General features: G+C 36.0%; 1 protein-coding gene across 2 annotated transcripts in view; it reads left to right on the top strand.

Moving 5' to 3' along the window:
* The window catches only part of ATL1 (atlastin GTPase 1), a 67,382-nt gene that overhangs the window by 23,130 nt on the left and 22,614 nt on the right, over positions 1-21,638 (top strand). For both annotated transcript variants that reach the window (XM_043919000.1, XM_043919001.1), the window contains exons 2-6: positions 875-1,122; positions 3,130-3,264; positions 3,727-3,831; positions 8,052-8,102; positions 10,275-10,331. In XM_043919000.1, the coding sequence (XP_043774935.1) occupies positions 875-1,122; positions 3,130-3,264; positions 3,727-3,831; positions 8,052-8,102; positions 10,275-10,331 (596 nt within the window). The remainder of the gene's footprint in view (positions 1-874; positions 1,123-3,129; positions 3,265-3,726; positions 3,832-8,051; positions 8,103-10,274; positions 10,332-21,638) is intronic.

The raw sequence follows: 21,638 nt of genomic DNA, 5'->3' as shown, positions 1-21,638 counted from the left end.
TGAGATATAATGTAAATGACAGCATATATGTCAATAAAAGGAGCATTTCTAATTCTACCCTAGAAAGTGAAGAGGAAGTGAAGAGTCTCTTGATGAGGGTGAAAGAGGAGACTGAAAAAGCTGGCTTGAAATTCAGCCTTTAAAAAAACTGAGATCATGGCATCCAGTCTTATCACTTCATTGCAGATAGAAGGGTGAAAAATGGAAGCAGTGACAGATCTTATTTTCTTGGTCTCCAAAATCACTGTGAACAGTGACTGCAGTCATGAAATTAAAAGACATGCCTTGGAAGGAAAGCTATGACAAACCTCGACAGCATATTAAAAAGCAGAGACCACTTTACCAACAAAGGTCCGTATAGTAAAAACTATGGTGTTTCCAGTAGTCATGTGAGGCTGAGCACCACAGTTTGATACTTTCAAACTGTGCTGGAGAAGTCTCTTGAGAGTCCTTTGGACAGCAAGGAGATCAAACCAGTCCATCCTAAAGAAAATCAATGTTGAATACTCATTGGAAGGACTGATGTTGAAGCTGAAGCTCCAATACTTTGGCCACCTGATGCGAAGAACCGACCCACTGGAAAAGACCGTGATGCTGGGAAAGATTGAAGGCCAAAGGAGAAGAGAGCAGTAGAGGATGAGGTGGTTAGATAGCATCACCGACTCAGTGGACATAAATTTGCACAAACTCTGGGAGATAGTGGAGGACAGAGGAGCCTGGCATGCTACAGTCCATGAGGTGTCAAAGAGTTGGACACTACTTAGCGACAGAACAACAAATAATTCCACTGTGCTCCTGTTTCAGATGTTTGAGAGTGAAGAGGTACATACACATTTCCTGTGATTTCTGAATAAATTCTTATCTTATTCAACAGGTGGGTTTTCAGAAAAGACATACGAATGGAGCTCTGAGGAGGAAGAGCCAGTGAAAAAGGCAGGACCAGTCCAAGTCCTCATTGTCAAAGATGACCATTCCTTTGAATTAGATGAAACTGCTCTAAATCGGATCCTTCTCTCAGAGGCTGTCAGGGACAAGGAAGTCGTCGCTGTATCTGTTGCTGGAGCATTTAGAAAAGGAAAATCCTTCCTAATGGACTTCATGTTGAGATACATGTATAACCAGGTAGGGAAGTTTAAAAAGTTTTCTGATTTCTGTGCTTCTATCACTTTGTGTTTTTATTTAGTAGTAGTGTCCAATGTTTCCATTATTATGTTCCCTAAAGATGAACTAGTTTAAAAATGCTATTGTGTAACCATTCCAACTCTGGTGCTTTGGGGACCAAACTATATAGGCCACTTTGTCTGAAGCCACTTTGCTACATTTCCCTTAGAACATAACACATTTTTTAAAATTCTTCTGAAAATAGACAAGTACAGTGATACAGTTATAAACTTCACATGTTAAGTATTAAAAATGTCGAATAACTTTTGTCATAATTTTTATTATAGTCATTTTGTGCCCAACATTTACAATGACATTTTTCATACATGCAGCAAAGCTAAAAGAACCTTGCAGTGAATACCTGGATGTGCACTGCTTAGATTGTACCAATAACATTAATATTTTTGCTTTACTACTTTGTTGTATTCAGCTATTCTTCCCTGTTTCAATCCATTGCTCCATCTTATTTTTGATTCATTTCAAAGTAAATTGTTGACTTCAGTATTCTTCCCTATAAATATTTCAATATGTATCATCATTATGTATTTCAGTATTTATTTAGTTTTTTTCTTTTGTTGTAACATTTACATGTAGTTACATCTGAAGTGTATATCTGCTTTTTTGGGGGAAATATAAATACCTGGGTAGCCCCAAATCCTATCAAGTGTATCTTGCTGTTAACCTCACAAAGTTCTGTTATCTTTTCCCACTCAGTTCTCACCTTTAACCCACCCCCAAAGGCAACCAACATGGTGGTAACATTTGAAATAATAGTGTGGCATATAAAAGAGGCTTTAAGGGGCATGCAACCAACCAAAAGCAGAAGGATAAATAGGAGATTAGAGTTGGGGAACAGAAAGTTAGAGGTTGAGAGCATACCAGTATTTTTGTCTACCCTTTTACCCATAGCAATTCAGATGCAAATATGGATGTTGAGGCAGAATAGACATACTACACAAAGAAACTTTGGGTTATGCATTTATATAATAATTATCCATTTTGGACTGAACTTTTATGTAGGTGAGATATTTTTGAACAACTTTGTAATGTTAACTTTAACATCTTCTATCTCTAGCCTCCAAACAAAACGAGAACAGAATGACCAAAATACATTCAGGCTTTTAAAACAAACAAAATTCTTGCCATTTTCTATGTCTGTCATACCAACATTAGTACACTGCTTAACACAGGTAGGAAAACTGAATGAACAAAATTAGAATACTTTCCATTCTTTCAGGTTATGTAGTTTCAGGCATAACCATAATTTTAATTGTGAAATAAACATTAGAATGAAATACTTGATAATGCTTCTCATGTTGCTTATGTTAAATAGTATTTGCTCAAATTAAAGTGTAACAGATTTGATTTTGTTGTTCTGCACCTACTGCTAGGTGCTTATCCTCCTGCCATTTGTTCCCTCTTCCCCCAATAGAGAAGCATTTGTGTATATTATTACTGTGTATATCTTGACATAATGTTCTCTCTCATACCTTTATTTCTTTGTTTCTGGAATGCCCTCACTGAGTTTGCTCACCTGGGAAATGCCTAAACATCTTTCAAGTCTTAGCTCTAGTATCGCTTCTCCTGTGATGTCTTAACTGACTAAGAGTTAGTTGCTTCTTTCTATATGCTTCCAGTTATGTCTAAAATACACGCCCATTTTGGCATGCATGTATCGCATCATAATGCTTTGTTATCATGTCTGTCCCCCCTATTAGGCTGTGAGCTTCCTCTTATCTGGAATGATATCTTTGTATCCCCAGGACGTAGCATATTATGTGACATATGATTGCTCTTCTATATTAATTTTTTTGAATGTGTAAATAAGGCAATTGTATCAGTATAATAGATGTGTATATGTTGTTTCCCTTTTGTCTAGATTTGAAGAGGAATACTAACTGGTACGGGTGAGTAGGAGAACCTGTACCACATATCTAGTTTAGTATCATGGACTTTCTTAATTTATAGGAATCAGTTGATTGGGTTGGAGATCACAATGAACCATTGACCGGTTTTTCGTGGAGAGGGGGCTCTGAACGAGAGACCACAGGAATCCAGATATGGAGTGAAATCTTCCTTATCAATAAACCTGATGGTAAAAAGGTATGATGTGAACTTCTTAAAGAAAGTTGAGTTTTCACTTACCAGCAGTTACTACTTTTCAGGATCCTCAAAAATGCTCTTTTAAAAACTAATTTTGACCATTGACATGAAGTTTAAAAGGGAAGTGGGTAGCATCTTATTTCGTTCCCAGCTTACTTGCTATTGATCGCAGTAGGCAAAATCATAGGTGCAGTAGGCAAAATCATAGGTACAGTAGAACAGCAGATCAATTAGCAATGCTATTTCTGTTTTGTTGGATTGCCAGTGAAATTTAATCATTATAGTATTCAGCAGCAAGTTAATATTTCTATTTTCAGTGGCATTCATGGCACGTGTGAAAAGTTACCTAGTAAATATTCATTGCTGATGATTTGCTTTAGTCCTTATGGTGTTAACTTTGTGGTAACCCTAATGCCCTGCATGTTCTATAAATTATCAATAATGTGCTCTACTTCCCTACAGGTTGCAGTGCTATTGATGGATACTCAGGGAACCTTTGATAGTCAGTCAACTTTGAGAGATTCAGCCACAGTATTTGCCCTTAGCACAATGATCAGCTCAATTCAGGTATGGAATAAAATAAATCCATTTTGATGGATATTTCTTTAAATAAAATTATAAATATATGTATTTCTATGTAAATGTGGTAGTGAGACTAACAACAGAAATGTAAATTATATATATATTATTTGACTCAATTAGCATACCAGTTCTTATTATTTCTTTAAGAGTAGAATTGTTTCTAATTACTGTAATATAATTTCTGATCGGTTTTCAAATTACCTACTTTAATCAGAAAACATTATCTTATTGATAATTTTTTCTATTTAAAGTCTACAATTCCCTGGTGGCTCAGACAGTAAAGTGTCTGCCCACAATGCAGGAGACCCAGGTTCGATCCCTGGGTCAGGAAGATCCTCTGGAGAAGGAAATGGCAACCCACTCCAGTACTCTTGCCTAGAAAATTCCATGGATGCAGAAGCCTGGTGGGCTACAGTCCATGGGGTCACAAAGAGTCAGACACGACTGAGCCGCTTCACTCACTTCAAACTCAATAATTTTAATGTATGTAGTTACATTGTGACCACCTATTCTAAGTTATATTTAATGAAACAAAATTTATGGATGTAAATTTTGTTTTACATACCTAGTAGAAACATTACTAAATGTAATATATATATACATATATATATATACACACACACACAACTTTTTATAGTACCTTAAGGTACATTTGCTGGAGATGGAGATGACAACCCACTCCAGTATTCTTGCCTGGAGAATTCCATGGACAGAGAAGCCTGGCGGGCTACAGTCCATGGGGTCGCAAAGAGTCAGACATGACCAAGTGACTAACACACAAGGTACATTTAGGAAAGTAAATGTCTTTCTCTCCTTTTCTCTCTCTTTCTTAAGTATTGTTTTTGAAGTTATTGTACACTTTATGAATTGTCCTGAAAGCCCTTAAGGCTTTTACTATGATTATAGAACACATAGCATAAACATTTTAAGATAATTTTTAGATATTTTCTATTCACTAGAAAGAGCAAGAAGAGAAAGTGACCAAGAAACAGACCATTAAAGAAAGGTAAAATAATTTTAAAGGGTAGGAAAGGCAGAGTGGTTAGGATGAGCAAATCAAAGCTGAGATCATAAGCATGTAGGGAGAATGGACCTAGTGAACAGGCAACCAGGGCGTTATGTGTAGCTAGGACAATGAAAAAATGGATAGAAGGAAGACTGAATTTTTTTATAAAGAACTTTAAAATGAAAGTCATGATTGTAACCTATGACTGACTAGTTTTTTTTAATAAGTATAAGTTTCAGGTGTATAATATTATAGTTCACCTTCTGTATACAGTGATCACACTGTAAGTCTAGTTTCCATCTATTACACATAGTTACCCCTTTTTATCCATTTTGCCCAGCCCTCACCCCTCTTGTCCACAGGTAACCACTAATCTGATCTCTGTGAGTTCATTTTTATTTTATTCGTTCACTTATTCCACATGAGTAAAATAACATGGTATTTGTTTTTATCCATCTGACCCATTTCACTTAGCAAAATATCTTCAAAGTCCATCCATGTTGTCACAAAGGCTGGAGCTGAGTAGTAATACAGTGTTGGAGAAGGCAATGGCACCCCACTCCAGTATTCTTGCCTGGAAAATCCCATGGACAGAGGAGCCTTGTAGGCTGCAGTCCGTGGGGTCATGCTGAGTCGGACACAACTGAGCGACTTCCCTTTCACTTTTCACTTTCATGCACTGGAGAAGGAAATGGCAACCCACTCCAGTGTTCTTGCCTGAAGAATCCCAGGGATGGGGGAGCCTGGTGGGCTGCCGTCTATGGGGTCGCACAGAGTCGGACACGACTGAAGCGACTTAGCAGCAGCAGCAGTAATCCAGTGTGTGTGTGTGTGTCTGTGTGTGTGTGTGTGTGTGTGTGTGTGTGTGTGTTACATCTTCTTTATCCATTCATCCATTGTTGGACACATAAGGACTTTCTGTATCTTGGCTACTATAAATAGTGATATATTGAACATAAGGGTGCATATATCTTTTTGAATAGTATTTTCATGTTCTTCAGATAAATACCCAAATGTAGAATTGCTGGGTCATATGGTAGTTCTGTTCTTAACTTTTTTAAGAATCTCCATACTGTTTTCCCTAGTGGCTGTACAGATTTACAATCCTACTAATAGTATATGAAGGTTCCCTTTTCTCCACATCCTCTCCAACATGTAATTGTTCCTTATCTTTTCAATAATAGCCACTCTAACAGGTAGGAGGTAGTATCTCATTGTGGTTTGTTTACTCTTTTAATGTATTGTTGGTTTCAGTTTGCTAATATTTTGTTGAGGATTTTTGCATCTATATTCATCAGGGAATTGGCATAGTTTTCTTTTTTTGTGGTGTCCTCTGGTTTTGATATCAGGATAATGCTGGCTTCATAAAATGGATTTGAAAATTTTTTCGGAATGTTTTTACAAAGATAGATATTAAATCTTCTTTGAATGTTTTATAGAATTTGCCATTGAAGCCATCTGGTCCTGGGTTTATGTTTGTTGGGAGCTTTTTGATTCCTGTTTCAGTCCCTTTTTAGTAATCAGTTTATTCAGATTTTTCTTTTTCAATGATTCAATCTTGGGAGATTGCATGTTTCTAGAAATTTATCCATTTCTTCTAGGTCATCCAATTTGTTGACATATAACTGTTCATAGTAGTCTCTTATGATCTTTTGTATTTTTGTGGTATCAGTTGTAATTTCTCCTCTTTCATTTCTGATTTTATTTATTTGAACCCTCTTTCTTTTTCTCTTGGTGAGTCTAGCTAATGACTTGTTGATTTTATTTATCTTTTCAACTATCTTTTAGTTACATTGATATTTTCATTGTTTTTAAATCTCTATTTTCTGTATTTCTGCTCTCATCTTTATTATTTCCTTCCTTCTACAAACTTTGGGCTTTGTTCTAGTCTCTTTAGGTGTAAAATTAAATCGTTTATTTAGGAATTTTCTTGTTTTTTGAGGTAGGCCCATATTGCTATGAACTTTCTTCTCAAGCATTTTTGCTACATCTCATGGATTTTGATATGTGGTATTTCTGTTCTCATTTATCTTTAGGTACTTTAAATTTCTCCTTTTATTTCTTTCATGATCCGTTGATTATTCAGTAGTGCATTATGTAATCTCCACATTTTCCTGTTTTTTTCCCCATTTTTTTTCTTGTGAATGATTTTAGTCTCATACCATTGTGGTTGGAGAAGCCACTTTGATATGATTTCATTCTTGTTTGAATTTATTAAGATTTGTTTTGTGACCTGACATGTCCTTGAGAATGATTCACTTGTGAAGTGTGTATATTCTGCTGTTTTTTGACAGAATGATCTTTATGCATCTGTTCAGTCAATGTGATCTAATGTGTTGTTAAGTCTGATGTTTCCTTGTTGATTCTCTGAATGATCTATTCATTGATGTAAGAAGTAAGGTTGACTAACTTCTAAAAATATATTTCTTAATTTAATTAGCCTTTAAAATACTGACTTAATATCTAACTTCTAACAAGTCAATTAAAAATAGATTATTTTTGCCTTTTAAATAATTATTATTTATATTTTTCCTGTAGGCATTAAATATTTTCACTGAAAAATCTGCTAAGTCCTTAGTAATGACTATTATTATCGGAGAAGTGATCTGTTATTGAAAAAGTACACAAAGTATACTGTTTGTATCAGTACATAAACAAACGTCATTAACTTTTCTTTGAAGTTACTGATATTTATCCTCTTTCTCAGGAGAAAAAAAAGAGTTTTACTTTAATCTATTCATGAAGCAATAAAGCATGTGTCTGAGGATGTAAGCAGCATATTCAGAACTTCCTTGTGATGAAATTTTCTATAGACTTAAATAATTGATTGTAAAGAAGCCAATATAATTTTTCAGGACAAAATTTTATATATGGGTTATTAAGATCCAGATTGCTATTCTTTTGGTAAGCTTATAAGAATGATTATTTTAATACTAATATAATTTTAACATTCTGCCTCCAAAACAGGTGGCTACTATATTTCTGGAACAGTTTTATGATCATTGTATTAATGCATTGTTTACTGTCTCTCCGGCTTTCTTTACTTTTCTCTCAAGGTCTTACAAATATCATTATAGAAGAATATACACGGAAGAGTTTGATTTTATGATAATAGATGTTTCAAAAATAGAGAATAGCAAAATAAGTGCTTAGTATGTTGCTAATTATTTTCTCATTTTGATTTTATTTCTTAATCAAGGTTTATAATTTATCTCAAAATGTCCAAGAGGATGATCTTCAGCACCTTCAGGTAACAATATTTATAGTCTCTTTTATATATCTGGTAATCTTTTGGGCATGTATAGCAGAACTTTGAGATTTCGTCAGGCCTTCTTGTACTTGGAAAGTGTAACAGTCAGAAAGATTTAAAAACATAACCAAATGGAAGTTGTCACATTTCCAGGTTTCTTGTTCTAACCCTGTATGCTTATGTTCTTTCTAATTCAGTTTTAAAAGTCCTTTGTTTCAATAAAGCTACTTGCTTGTCAACCCTGTATATAGGAAAATATATGGCACATTAGAGAGGAAAAAGAACCTTTGGCTTAAAAATGGCCCAGAATGTGAAGTTGAAGTCTTATGGTCAAGGATTTAATAATTGTTAGTATAATAACAGTTATATGCCAGATTGTTTTCCTGTGGACCACTTTATAGCTATGGGTGAACACCTGATGGTAACTCATAGAATTCTATTTTATATCTGAAAGAAACCTCAGTGACACCTAACTTATCCTTAATATTTTATGAATGAGAAATTGTTTCTGAAAAAGAATGAGTTGCCAGTTAGTGACAGAGTGGAAATGGAAATCTCATCATCTGATTGGACTCAGTGTTTCTTTCACTCTCCAGGCAGCATTTAAATCTCAAATTAGTAGAAGATTAGATATTTCCTAAAGGTAGTTCTCATCTCTGTCACACTCTCTACTCTCTTTCAATTCTTGTTATTATTAGCTACATATTTATAGAAAAACCTATTTTTTCTCTGATAGCCTCCTGCATATTTTACAGAAAATTTTGCTTTTAATATATTATCTTGGCAATAAGGGCCCTATGCAGTGTAACAGATAACAAAGGATAATAGCACAGGGTGATATGTGAGGCTGGAACTATTATTTGGAGTTCACATCTAGCATTACTCCCAAATATGTTTCTGGTGCATCACACTGATCAATTATGAAAAACAGACGACATGCTGAATAACTGTTAGATGCTTCTCTGAGTGAGTACAGCTGCTTCTTTAGGTGTGTGTCATAACCTAGCCAGTCAGTGACAGGGCACTATCCAGTACCGGTTTAAGGTTTCTGAAACAGGGCTGATTCTGGACTGTGATACTGAGTAAGTACTCAGTCTCTTTTCGAGATCATTTAAAAATTTTTCCTGTAAATGGCATCACCTCATCCTTTCTCAGAAAAGATTGTGAGTTCAAATTATGTTAGTATATGATTCTGATGAAAATGAGTAATGATTCTGATTCCAAGACCAGCTTTTAAACATAATATTCCAGACTTTCATTTAATTACTATAATCAGATACCTAGTTATTATCATTTGCTTTCTAGATTCCCAGTTTTCACAGGAGAGGCAATGTAATTCTTTGGGGGCTATTCTAAAAGGCCAAAGGAGGGAAGTCCTCTGTGTCAGCACCCTCCCCCACCTCAGATGCCTCTGTACATTTCCTTTGTGCACATCGGGAAACCCACTTGGCCAGTCTGAACAGAACTCTCAGTCACTCCCAGTCACAGGGACCCCCTCAAGTCTATGTTCTCTAAAACCTTACATTTCTGGCGAAACAAAATGATATGGTACCTCTCAATTGGGAGCAATAAAAAATAAAAGGTGGTTTATTTGATTCTTCACTTTTTAAACCAAATGTCTGTTGTTATTGTCGGTTAGTCGCTAAGTCGTGTCCAACTCTTTGCGACCCTATGGACTTCCACGCCAGGCTTTGCACGCCAAGCTTCCCAGTCCTTCACTATCTCCCGGAGCTTGCTGAAACACCTGTATGCCTTTGTAATAATCGAGGCCATTGTGCCATTAAATTTCCCCAGGCAACAATTTTTGTAAATTATCCTACTTAGTTTATAGCTCTCTGGTCTAATCTATGCAAGTTTTGCTTTGAAAGGTCATTTCACATGTTTCTTTGTCTCTTATCTTCCCCACAAAAAAACTGTCCTACATTCTAGATATAACAGGTGTTATCTTTAAAATGGACTATGTCCTTAATTTTAAAATATATGATTACTGTAGCTCTACCTAATCTAATACTTAGTTACTTAAAATGATTACTGCAGTATTAATAATACAGTATTATGTTACAGCTAAAGAAAAAAATTAGTGAAAGAAAGCCAAGAAGATACTGAAGTTTTCTCTCTTTGTGTGTGTGGGTGCATGTGTGTGTGTGTGCGGGTGTGTGATTTTCCTTGTAGCTTTTCACTGAATATGGCAGGCTAGCAATGGAAGAAACGTTTCTGAAGCCATTTCAGGTGAGTGGGTATTAAATGATGATAAATTCTTATTAGAGTTTCCCGAAGACTATAACAAGGTATATTAATTGAGAGAGTCATGTTTCTTTCTCCATTCACAATAGCAAAAAAAAAAAAACTTTGATAGTTAAGTAGAAAAATCCAAAATATAAAGACTTTTATGGAGAAAATATTTTCAAAATTTCATTAAAGATCATAAAGAAAAATTTTTATAAGCTAGAGAGATATAGTATGATTCCAGACAGGATGATTTAATGTTGTGGAGAATCTAATTTTCCCCAAATTAACCAATAAACTCAGTGCAATTCCAATTAAAACTATAACAGAATTTTTTGAGAAATGCAACACATTTTTCTATAACTTATCTGGAAAAATTAAGTTCTCTTTTAAGTCAGTTTTTAAAAAGGAAATCCAAATTGGGGGATTGAATACATACTAGAGAACCATAGCAATGAAAATGGTGTGATTCTGCACAAATATGAGGGAAAAAACCTGATGAAACTAAATAGCATTTAGAAATATCTCTCTATATATGAAAACTTGGCATTCATTAGTGGTCACATCATAAACCAGTGGGAAATGAGGGTTTCGAAAAACTCACTCACTTATTGAAGAAAAAAAATTGAATTTCTACTGAACACCATATATGGAAGGGATTCCCCAATTGTATTAAAAAACTAAATAAGGAATTTAAAAGTATAAAGTTAATAGAATAAAATATTGGAGAATATCCTTCTGAACTAGTGTGAAGAAATATTTTTCACTAAGACTCCCCCAGCAAAAAATGTAATGAAAAATTGATAGATATTACTATATCAGAATAGAGTATTTCTGTTTATCAGAAGACTCTAAACAAAGTGACTGGATTGGTAGAAGGTAGTAACAGTGTCAAACGTCAACAAGGGATTAATGTATAGAATGTGCAAGGAAGTATTGCAGTTAAGAATTGGATGCCCATCAAAAACTGGCAAAGGAACCAATATACACCTATGAGAATGGCCAAATTCCATAGCACTGACCACATCACATGCTCTGCAAATGAGGCTGTAGAGCAACAGGAACTCTCATACATTTATGGTGGGAATGCAAAATGGTACAGCCACTTTCAAAGACAGTTTGGTGATTTATTAAAAAACTAAAGATACTCTTACTATACAATCCAATGATCATATTTACCCAAAGGAGTTGAAATCTTACATCCACACAAAATCTCCACACAGATGTTTATAGCAGCTTTATACATAATTGCCAAAACTCGACAGCAACCATGATGTCCTTCAGTAATTGAATAGATATACAAACTGTGGTACATCCAGACAACAGAATGTTATTCAACAAGAAAAAAAAAAAGGAGCTATTGGCCACAAAAAGACATAAAGTGTTCACTCAGTTGTATCCAACTCTTTGCAATCCCATGGACTATAGCCCACCAGGCTCCTCTGTCCATGGAATTCTCCAGGCAAGAATACTGGAGTGTGTTGCCATTCCCTTCTCCAGGGGATCTTCCCAACCCAGGGATTGAACCCAGGTCTCCCACATTGCAGGCAGATTCTTTACTATCTGAACTCCCAGGGAAGACAGAGAGAAATCTTAAATGCGTATTACTAAACAAAAGTAATCAATCTGAAAAGACTGTACACTGTATGATTCCAACTATATGATACTCTGGAAGAGGCAAAACTATGGAGACAATGAAGAGATTGTTTTGGGGTGATTTGGGGTACACTAGGGGTACAGCATGAGGGGCAGAGAAATGAACAGGCAGAGCGCAGAGGAATTTGGAGGAAGTGAGAATACTCTTAAGATATAATGATGGATATATGTCACTATATATAATGACATTTGTCCAAACTCATAGAATGAACAACACTTAGAGCAAACCCTACGATAAGCTATGGGCTTCCCTGATAGCTCAGTTGGTAAAGAATCCGCTTGCAATGTAGGAAATCCCAGTTTGATTCCTGGGTCGGGAAGATCTCCTGGAGAAGGAATAGGCTACCCACTCCAGCATTCTTGGGCTTCCCTGGTGGCTCAGCTGGTAAAGAATCTGCCTGCAATGCGGGAGACCTGGGTTTGATCCCTGGGTTGGGAAGATCTCCTGGAGAAGGGAAAGGCTACCCACTCCAGTATTCTGGCCTAGAGAATTCTATGGACTATTCCTATGGGTTCACAAAGAGTCAGACACGACTGAGCGGCTTTCACTTTCAGATAAGCTGTAGACTTTGAGTGATTATGATATCAATGTAGTTTTATTCTTGGTTTAAAAAAAGATACTGTTCTGGTGAATGATGTTGATAGTAGGAGAGGCTATGCATGTGTCAGGGCAGGTGGTATATTTATGGCAAATCTTTGTACCTTCCTCTCAGTTTTACTATTCTAAAAAAAAGTCCTAAAAAATCCCAAACCATTAAAAAATGATAAACTGAACTTAATTTAAAAGTTAGACGGTTAAAGGAAACCTGAATGACTAATGCATTTTCTAAGGAATGTTAAGTCTTATTGATAATCAATTAAAAATTAAAGTAACGATATACCACTTTTAGACTCATTAGAGAGGCAAAAAGTGGAACATGGGGATAAATACGAAACGATAGCTAGAATTTGGATAAATGGGAACACTCAGACCCTATTGGTTAATAAGTGCAGCTTGTAGCAGCCGTTCTGTGGAGCAAGGCAAATATATAAGGATACTCATTGTAGCATTCATAGATCCATCGTAGCAGGAAGTTGTAGGCAGCACAGGTGTCCATCACTTGAAGAACAGATACATAAAATAGGGTGAAAGACATACTCTGAAATATTTTGCAACATCCAAAGGCAATGAACCCAAAGTATAAGTAACATGACTAAAGTATTAAAATTTATACTAAATTAAGTAGGGGAAAAGTTCGAGTTCTATAACATGATTTGTTATTTATAATATGATTTGTGATTATTTAAAACTTCTACATATGCAAAATAATTTATGTTAGAGTGAGTGTGGTTGAGAGCAGACAGTTGATGGGAGTGGGGATCTGGGGAAAATATGATAAAGTAAAACAAGAAAAAGGGACCTTTGCATGGAAAGATGTTGGTATGCTATGAGTGAAGGAGGGTGAGTCTCTTCTCTGAGATCTGGAGAAGCAGGTGGGGAGAGGAGTTGAGGTAGAATGAAATGAATCGCTGCTTACAGTCTCCTGTGTGGTTTATAATAGCTATTAGACTCTCTTGTCTTTTTAAAAATAATTTGTCATGTTAATAGTTGAAGTATTATATTATAATTGGGCTATTTGCTTTCATTTTTCTTTTCTCTGAACTTGCTACCTCAGGGTTCATTGGCATAGATTGGGTAACTCCATAGTAATTCTGGAAAGGAGTTTTCAGTCTTACCAGCAGGTGTCACTGCTTCTTATGCTTGGGTAGATAAACTGAAACCAAAAGAAACCAACCAGTGCTCTGCTGATGGACAGATGAATGGATAGATCGATAGGCAAACAGGCCGTTGGTAAAACAAAACTAACAAAAAACAATGAATTGAAAACAAACAATAGAAAAAACTTTGAGATTACTACTTGCTTGTAAACTGTTGGCATTACAAAAGAAAAAATTATGATTGAATGAGTTAACATTGACTTCCAAACAGGTTTTGACTTATAAATCTAAGTATCTGAAATTGAAATGAGAAACTTACTAAGTAGCAAAAGTGGCTTCCAAAGCTATTTAGTAATTTAAAATTAAAGCAACCAAATTCAAAACAAAAATACTATACCACATGAAATTAAAAGAAAAAATGTGAATATACTCAAATCACAGAACAACATGTAAGATATCAACAAAATGATTCACATTTAAATTAGAAAAAACATAGAAAAAGTTCTGAAATAAAATAACTTTTAAATAAAAGTTTAATTCAGCAGTTTTTTTTAGCTGGTCACTGTTCCTATCCTCTTCCTCTGAGAAAATAGCAGTTTTATTTGTTTGGATAAAACTGTGGAGAAATTTTAAATACTGCCTGAGAAAATAAAGTAACGGGCAGTGATATTTTTTAAATAATAATTTATTATTAAAAACTAAATTTGACAAATTTAAAACAGAATTCTTAACTCAAAACAGAGTGAAGCTGTAAATAATAAATAAGATCTGTCTCAGACAGCAATAGAGAGGGCAATTAGCCAATGAAATGAATAGCTGAATTAACAGATTAATTTGATTTTTAAGCCAAAAGTCAATTTATACCAAACAAACAAAATATCTATAATTGTATTTTAAAACTATGTTTTTAGAAAGAGAACTAAAAGCTTTTAGAGAACTAAAAGTGGATTCAGTTTAAAAGCAACTTTGAAGTGTTAAGTTTAGCCAGTGGTGTGCTGGTTAATGTTTGTAACTGGCTAGAGAGAAGTGGGAGGTGGGTCTGATTGTAGTAGCATTTGCTGATTTCTGTGGTGTAAATACTTTTACTGTGGTCAATTTCAGGCTACTGACATGCTGTCTCCTGACCTGTAAAATTCCTCAGATTTTAATAAGTCTTCCAAGGGAGCCTATAAAAGCCAGCTGTAGACTACTTAGTACACTCAAGAAGTAAATTCATATTAAGACATAGCATTCTCTGACATGACTTACTTTCCCACTTGTCTTGCTCATTGTGAGCACTTGAATCTTAAGTATAACAGTCCAGCAAGAGCTACCTCAGTAAGGTAACTGTTCTTTAAAAATAGTTAAAGTAACTTGGCTCTTTAGCTCCTCTGCCTTAGGACTTCAAGAGGTTCGGTTGAGAATGAATACATTTCCGTTAATTTAAACATGTAATACCCATAAATATTTGATAAGGACATTAGAAAATAATTTCCAGCTTTCTGTAAGGACCTGATGAAAAATACCTCATGAGATATGGTAGGATATTTGTCTGTACTTTGGCCTATGAATTTTTCTTCCTTGGTTATAGGGCACGCCAGGCCCCATATAGCTCTACGAGATGATTACATCCTTGGGTCAAAATCTCTGTTAGGAATTTTTCTGATTGTTAGACATTATTTGAAGTGCACATTAAATGAACTGTTCATAGACTGTTTTTCAATACCAGGCAAGACTGTCTTCCTCTAATGTTCTGTGCTCAGTGGTCAGCCATTAGTTATTTGTTACCCAAGGAGAGGCTGATTTTCCATTTCTGTGGCTCTCCAGCTTTCTCTTGTGTGCTTGTCACTCGTGTCCTCTCAACTCTGCTGGACTGACATGGTGGAGAGGGTTTTCACTTGTTCTATAACGTCATGATACAGGAAGTTTGATGTTAGGCCTAAGCTGAAAAGGATTCCCCAGTAGAATGGAAGGTGGACTCTAAGAAGTCCACCTCAAAATTATCCAAGCCAGGCTTCAGCAAACAGTACATGAACCATGAACTTCCAGATGTTCAAGCTGGATATAGAAAAAGGCAGAGGAACCAGAGATCAAATTGCCAACATCTGTTGGATCATCGTAAAAGCAAGAGAGTTCCAGAAAAACATCTACTTTTGCTTTACTGACTATGCCAAAGCCTTTGACTGTGTGGATCACAAAAAACTGTGGAAAATTCTTAAAGAGATGGGAATACCAGACCGACCACCTGACCTGCCTCTTGAGACATCTGTATGCAGGTCAGGAAGCAACAGTTAGAACTGGACATGGAACAACAGACTGGTTCCAAATAGGAAAAGGAGTACATCAAGGCTGGATATTGTCACCCTGATCATTTAACTTCTATGCAGAGTACATCATGAGATACACTGGGCTGGATGAAGCACAAGCTGGAATCAAGATTGCCGGGAGAAATATCAATAACCTCAGATACGCAGATGACACCACCGTTATGGCAGAAAGTGAAGAAGAACTAAAGAGCCTCTTGATGAAAATGAAAGAGGAGAGTGAAAAAGTTGGCTTAAAACTCAACATTCAGAAAACCAAGATCATGGCATCCAGTCCCTTCACTTCATGGCAAATAAATGGGGAAGCAATGGAAATAGTGACAGACTATTTTTCTGGGCTCCAAAATCACTGCAGATGGTGATTGCAGCCATGAAATTAAAAGACACTTGCTCCTTGGAAGAAAAGCTATGACCAACCTAGACAGCATATTAAAAAGCAGAGATATTACTTTGCCAACAAAGGTCTGTCTAGTCAAGGCTATGGTTTTTCCAGTAGTCATGTATGGATGTGAGAGTTGGACTTATAAAAAAAGCTGAGCCCTGAAGAATTGATGCTTTTGAACTGTGGTGTTGGAGAAGACTCTTAAGAGTCCCTTGGACTGCAAGGAGATCCAACCAGTCAATCCTAAAGGAGATCAGTCTTGGGTGTTCATTGGAACGACTGATGTTGAAGCTGAAACTCAAATATTTTGGCCACCAGATGCGAAGAACTGACTCATTTGAAAAGACCCTGATCCTGGGAAAGATTGAAGGCAGGAGGAGAAGGGAACGACAGAGGATGAGATGGTTGGGTGGCATTACCAACTCAATGGGCATGAGTTTGGGTGGACTCCGGGAGTTGGTGATGGACAGGGAGGCCTGGCGTGCTGCAGTCCGCATGGTTGCAAGGAGTCGGATGCGAATGAGCGACTGCACTGAACTGAAGAAGCCTTAATGTTATATTATTAAATGTGCCTGTTGACTATAACAGCCCAGGAGTTTACTGTTTAACCATTTCATGTCCTCTAATTATATAGGCTACAAAGAAATGGAAACATCTCCCAGTTTACTAATGTGTAATCTCAAGGTTCTCTTGAGCCAGTTTTTTAGATGTCAGTAATTTCCCAGTGGCGTTTCTATGGTGGGTATCTTTGTAAGTCAGTCTACAGGAGCTGACTTTAATCAGTTTAATCTTCAGTAAGTTTAAATATTGATAAAAGTCACAATATTCCTGAACCCTGGTCCCTTTAAGCCATAGCCCTGAATATATCCAGTTATTCTTGAACCTCTTTATGGCATGATGCCCTGAGATAGATTGGTGCTATCAGTATTTAGGTTGTGTGACTAACACAGAAGAAATGGATTAATTCATCCCAATTTTCTACCATAGCATTTTTATTAATCATTTTTGTACACTTACAGGCCCATTAATACCCTAAATCTTTGGAATAAATTTGACTCACTGTATACATGTATACACAGGTCATAACTAAGGTGACAGAGGTGTTTGCTACCCCAATTGTAGTAATCATTTCACAATATATATTCATATTGAATAATCACATTGCAGACCTTAAATGTACACAGTGTGTTATATGTCAGTTATATCTCACAAAAGCTGGTAAAAAATGATTTGAATTCTCTTTGTGAAATGAGAGTGGAACTCAATTCTTCATGTTCCTTTCAATGGAGTTGTAATTATTGGTGAGCAGATATCTCCATTCCAGTTTTAAACTGAAGATTGCTAGAAAATAATAGTAGAGGAAGCTTATGATAATGTACTATTACATTAGGATAAACCTGCTGTTTCTCACAGTTTCCTGTCCAAATTGGTCCTGCATATGGCAAATCAGGAATTATGTTATAATGGTTTACTTAATGATATTTAAGGACCCTTTGTTCCTGTGATTTGAGTGTTCCTCTCTGGAATAAAATTTAATAGTGATTTCAGCTACTTCAGAATGTCAAAACAAAACATCCTTGGTCAAATATCCATGATGACTGCAACTGCCAAGTCATACCAGAGAAATTCATGATTTCACTGAGAAAATAAGAAGCTGTTATTTGGATGCTTGGGCTGTAAATGAAAAGACATTCTCTTGGTTGTCTTGGGCTGAGGAAAAGGACAGCAGTTTGAGAAAGGTGCCTTATCACATGTTCTGTCCAGAGAGCGATTTAGGTTATCTGTGAATTGTATGAAATTAGAATAAAATATTCATCTGGCTACTCAGAATTAGGTCAATGGTATAGATCAGGATTCCCCCAGTGTCCTTATGTAGATTCATAAAATGTCTAGAAGACCTACATAATAACAATATTTTATTGAACTCTTATTTTTGTGCCAGGTCCCATGCTCAGTATATTTCTTACATGATTCACATAGTTCATTATAGTTATATAAAATAAGTAATGTTGTTACTCCTTCTTTATTCCTTTCTATTTTTTTTTTAACTGATGGGAAAACCGAGGCTTAGAGTAGTTAAGAAACTTGTCCTGGCCACATGTATCTTTAAGTTGCAGAGCTCACCTTCAACCTAGGCCACAGGCTCAAAGCCCTTGCATTTCACCACCACCCTTAATGCCTCTCTCCCTCTTTCTGATGCTAGGTGCTTACCTAACTATAGCTTGTGGTCTTATAGTTGAATGTGCAAATCCCATCCCACTAGCTAAATTATAAATATGTTAAGAGCAGGACCTTTGCAGTTAACTTTTTTTAGTCTAGACCACCTACTTTATAGGCTTCCTAGGTGGCTCAGTGATAAAGAATCTGTCTCCTAATGCAAGAGACTCAGGAGACACAGGTTCTATCCTTAGGTTGGGAAGATACCCTGGAGTAGGAAATGGCAACCCACTCTAATATTCTTGCCTGGAAAATTCCAGGAATAGAGGAGCCTGGCAGGCTACAGTCCATGGGGAACCAAAGTATCATACATGTCTGAGTATACACACAGCACCTACTTTATATACAGCATACATTTAATTAATGCTTGCTAATTATGGTATTATATGCATATTTAGGATTGTATATAGTTTGCATACAAATAAACTTATTGGACTCAAAATTGAAACACCTGGATTCAAGATTTGGTGTAGCTATTACATATCCTGCCTAGTATTACCTCTTTACATTTATAAAATAAGACCCATAAACAAACAGTTTAAGTCAAAATTGATATGAGAGTGTCCAAAATGCTTATACTGGGCATGGCCCCTTCTTGAACTGCAGAAACATAATCATGAAGTTCTTTTTCAATGGAAAAAGGTAGTAGAATTTCTGAATTGAAAATATTACATTGATGGTTTATAATTAAAAAGATAGCACATTTAATTAGTTAAGACTAACATAAAAAAGTAAGATGTCCTCAGCAACAGTTTGTATGTGGTATCATCAGATTTAAAGGTGGTCCTAGTACATAATCTGTAGATGCATCAAGTAATTAGACAAGACTGCAACTGCTCTGAGGCAAGGAGGATAAGCCATGACTATTGGATCAAGAAATAGGCCATAAAAGACATTGAGTCTTGGATGTTGACCATGTTGTTGATTTAATAACTGCCATGACCTAATCTTTTTAAATGTATAAAAAAGCAAGATTTATGATAATTTGGAAGGGGTTAATCTGGACTCCGGTTTCCCTGTTGGCTCAGTGATAAGGAACCCACCTGCCAATGCAGGAAATGTGGGTTTGATCCCTGGGCTGGGAAGATCCCCTGGAGAAGAAAATGGCAACCCACTCCGGTATTCTTACTTGGGAAATCCCATGGACAAAGGAGCATGACGGGGCTACAGTCCTTGGGGTCACAAAAGAGTCTGACAGAACTCAGCAACTAAACACCACCACCACCAATCTGGACTGTTACAGATTATTCTCTCATTTTTCTGTCTATATCCTTGGAAACTTTTACTCAAAGAGATTCTTAAGTTTCTTTTTTAATCGTGTACAGTGTAGGTATCTTTAGCTAATATGAAACTTTGGTTCTTTCAGCAGATTTTCTGCGTAAAGTATCTATCAGTGTCCCTATAGATAGGCTTCTGAGTCTTAGAGAACAAAAGATATTTTGGTCTTATCTGGAGTGCCACAAAAATTTTTTTTAAATTTCTACCTGGTTAACTATTAAAGCCTATCTGAAAAGCCAGCCATAAAGTGTAAATTTCTAAGTTGATGATTTCTCTTTCAAGTTTTTCTGATTCCTGTATTTTATGTCTGTTCAGTTCAGTCGCTCAGTCATGTCCGACTCTTTGCGACCCCATGAACTGCAGCATGCCAGGCCTCCCTGTCCATTACCAGCTCCTGGAGTTCTCACAAATCCATGTCCATTGAGTTAGTGATGCCATCCAACCATCTCATCCTCTGTTGTCCCATTCTCCTCTGAGCCCATTTTAAAAAGGGAAGACAATGTTCCCTTTATTTTGGCTATTTAAGTACTGAGAGTATTGTTTGAAATTTTTCTGAAGTCTATTTTTAAAGTTTCCTATTGATTCATCCTTGTTTTGTTCACAATTTTTTATTGATGTCCAATTCATCTCAGAGAAAGTCTTCTAAAATGGCCTTGCATGGTGTTTTTCTATATATCTTGCCCTTGAAAGGCTATTAAAATTTTTATTCTTGTTTTTTTATGATGAGCTGGGATATTTAAATGCTCCCCTGGCATTTCTACTGTTTTTAACTAATTTTTCTAACCTAACAGTTTTTTTCCAACCTAACTGTTCATTTTTTTCCAAGCTAACAAGAGGGACTAATAATTAAGTGAACTTAGTTGGAAAATAACTGATAGTTCAGGATAGTAAGCAACAGGATCCTGAATTCTGCAGCAAATTTCTGTCTTCCTGTGCTAAAAGAAATTCCTTATAACTGAGCTCTAGGCCAGTGTTTAAATTCAACTTCAATACAACAGTCTTCAGATATAGTAGTTATAAGCAGCTGGGGCAATATGATTACTTTTTTTCTGCAAAAATCACTAAGGAAATGGTTCAGGAGGTCAGAGGAAGAAAAAGAAGGTATTGAAGGAGTGAGGTGATTGGTAAAGATAAAACTGAGTAGAGAGAGATACACTGTCACTGGGGTCAGTAGGGTAGGGTAAATTTCAGAAGGTTAGAGAGTGAAATTGAGTCTTCTGGAGTCAGCAGTTTGTTTTGAAGCCTCAGTTTACTAATTAAAGAAGCTAACTAATGAGTGTTTTTTATCTTCATTTTTATAGAACATCTTATCTTTATTATTTATTTTGACATGTCCGAAGCTTAACACAATATTATTCTAAATTTTTAAGGGTAATTTATTACTGTAAATGCAAATATTAGGATTGTAATGCTATACAAAGAGGACGCAGAAATTCTTCCAGGAGAAGATTGCAGCTTTGATATACACAAGCCTGTAACAAACAAGTTGCTCAAATTGTGTGCTTATGAAAAGCACCTGGGTCCTCAAGCAGGTGTTAGAACAGTGCTACGTACAATCATCTGATAGTCATTGATCCTACATTATGGACTAAACAAAGTAATTTGCAAATTGACAAGAATGAGAATGGCCTCTAAGTGGTGTAGAGAATCCCAGGCAAAATTTGACTGACTACATTTGCATAAATTTGTTGCTGGCTTAACAGACCTCCAACCATTAGTCTTTGGGGCATCCTGATTAATTTGGTTACTACTTAGGTCTTTGCCTCTGTTCTTTAT

The sequence above is a fragment of the Cervus elaphus genome, chromosome 12, assembly GCF_910594005.1.
Source record: "Cervus elaphus chromosome 12, mCerEla1.1, whole genome shotgun sequence".
Taxonomy (NCBI): Eukaryota; Metazoa; Chordata; class Mammalia; order Artiodactyla; family Cervidae; genus Cervus; species Cervus elaphus.
Note: the sequence above shows the minus strand (reverse complement) of the source record. Positions and strands in the feature narration are given on the sequence as shown.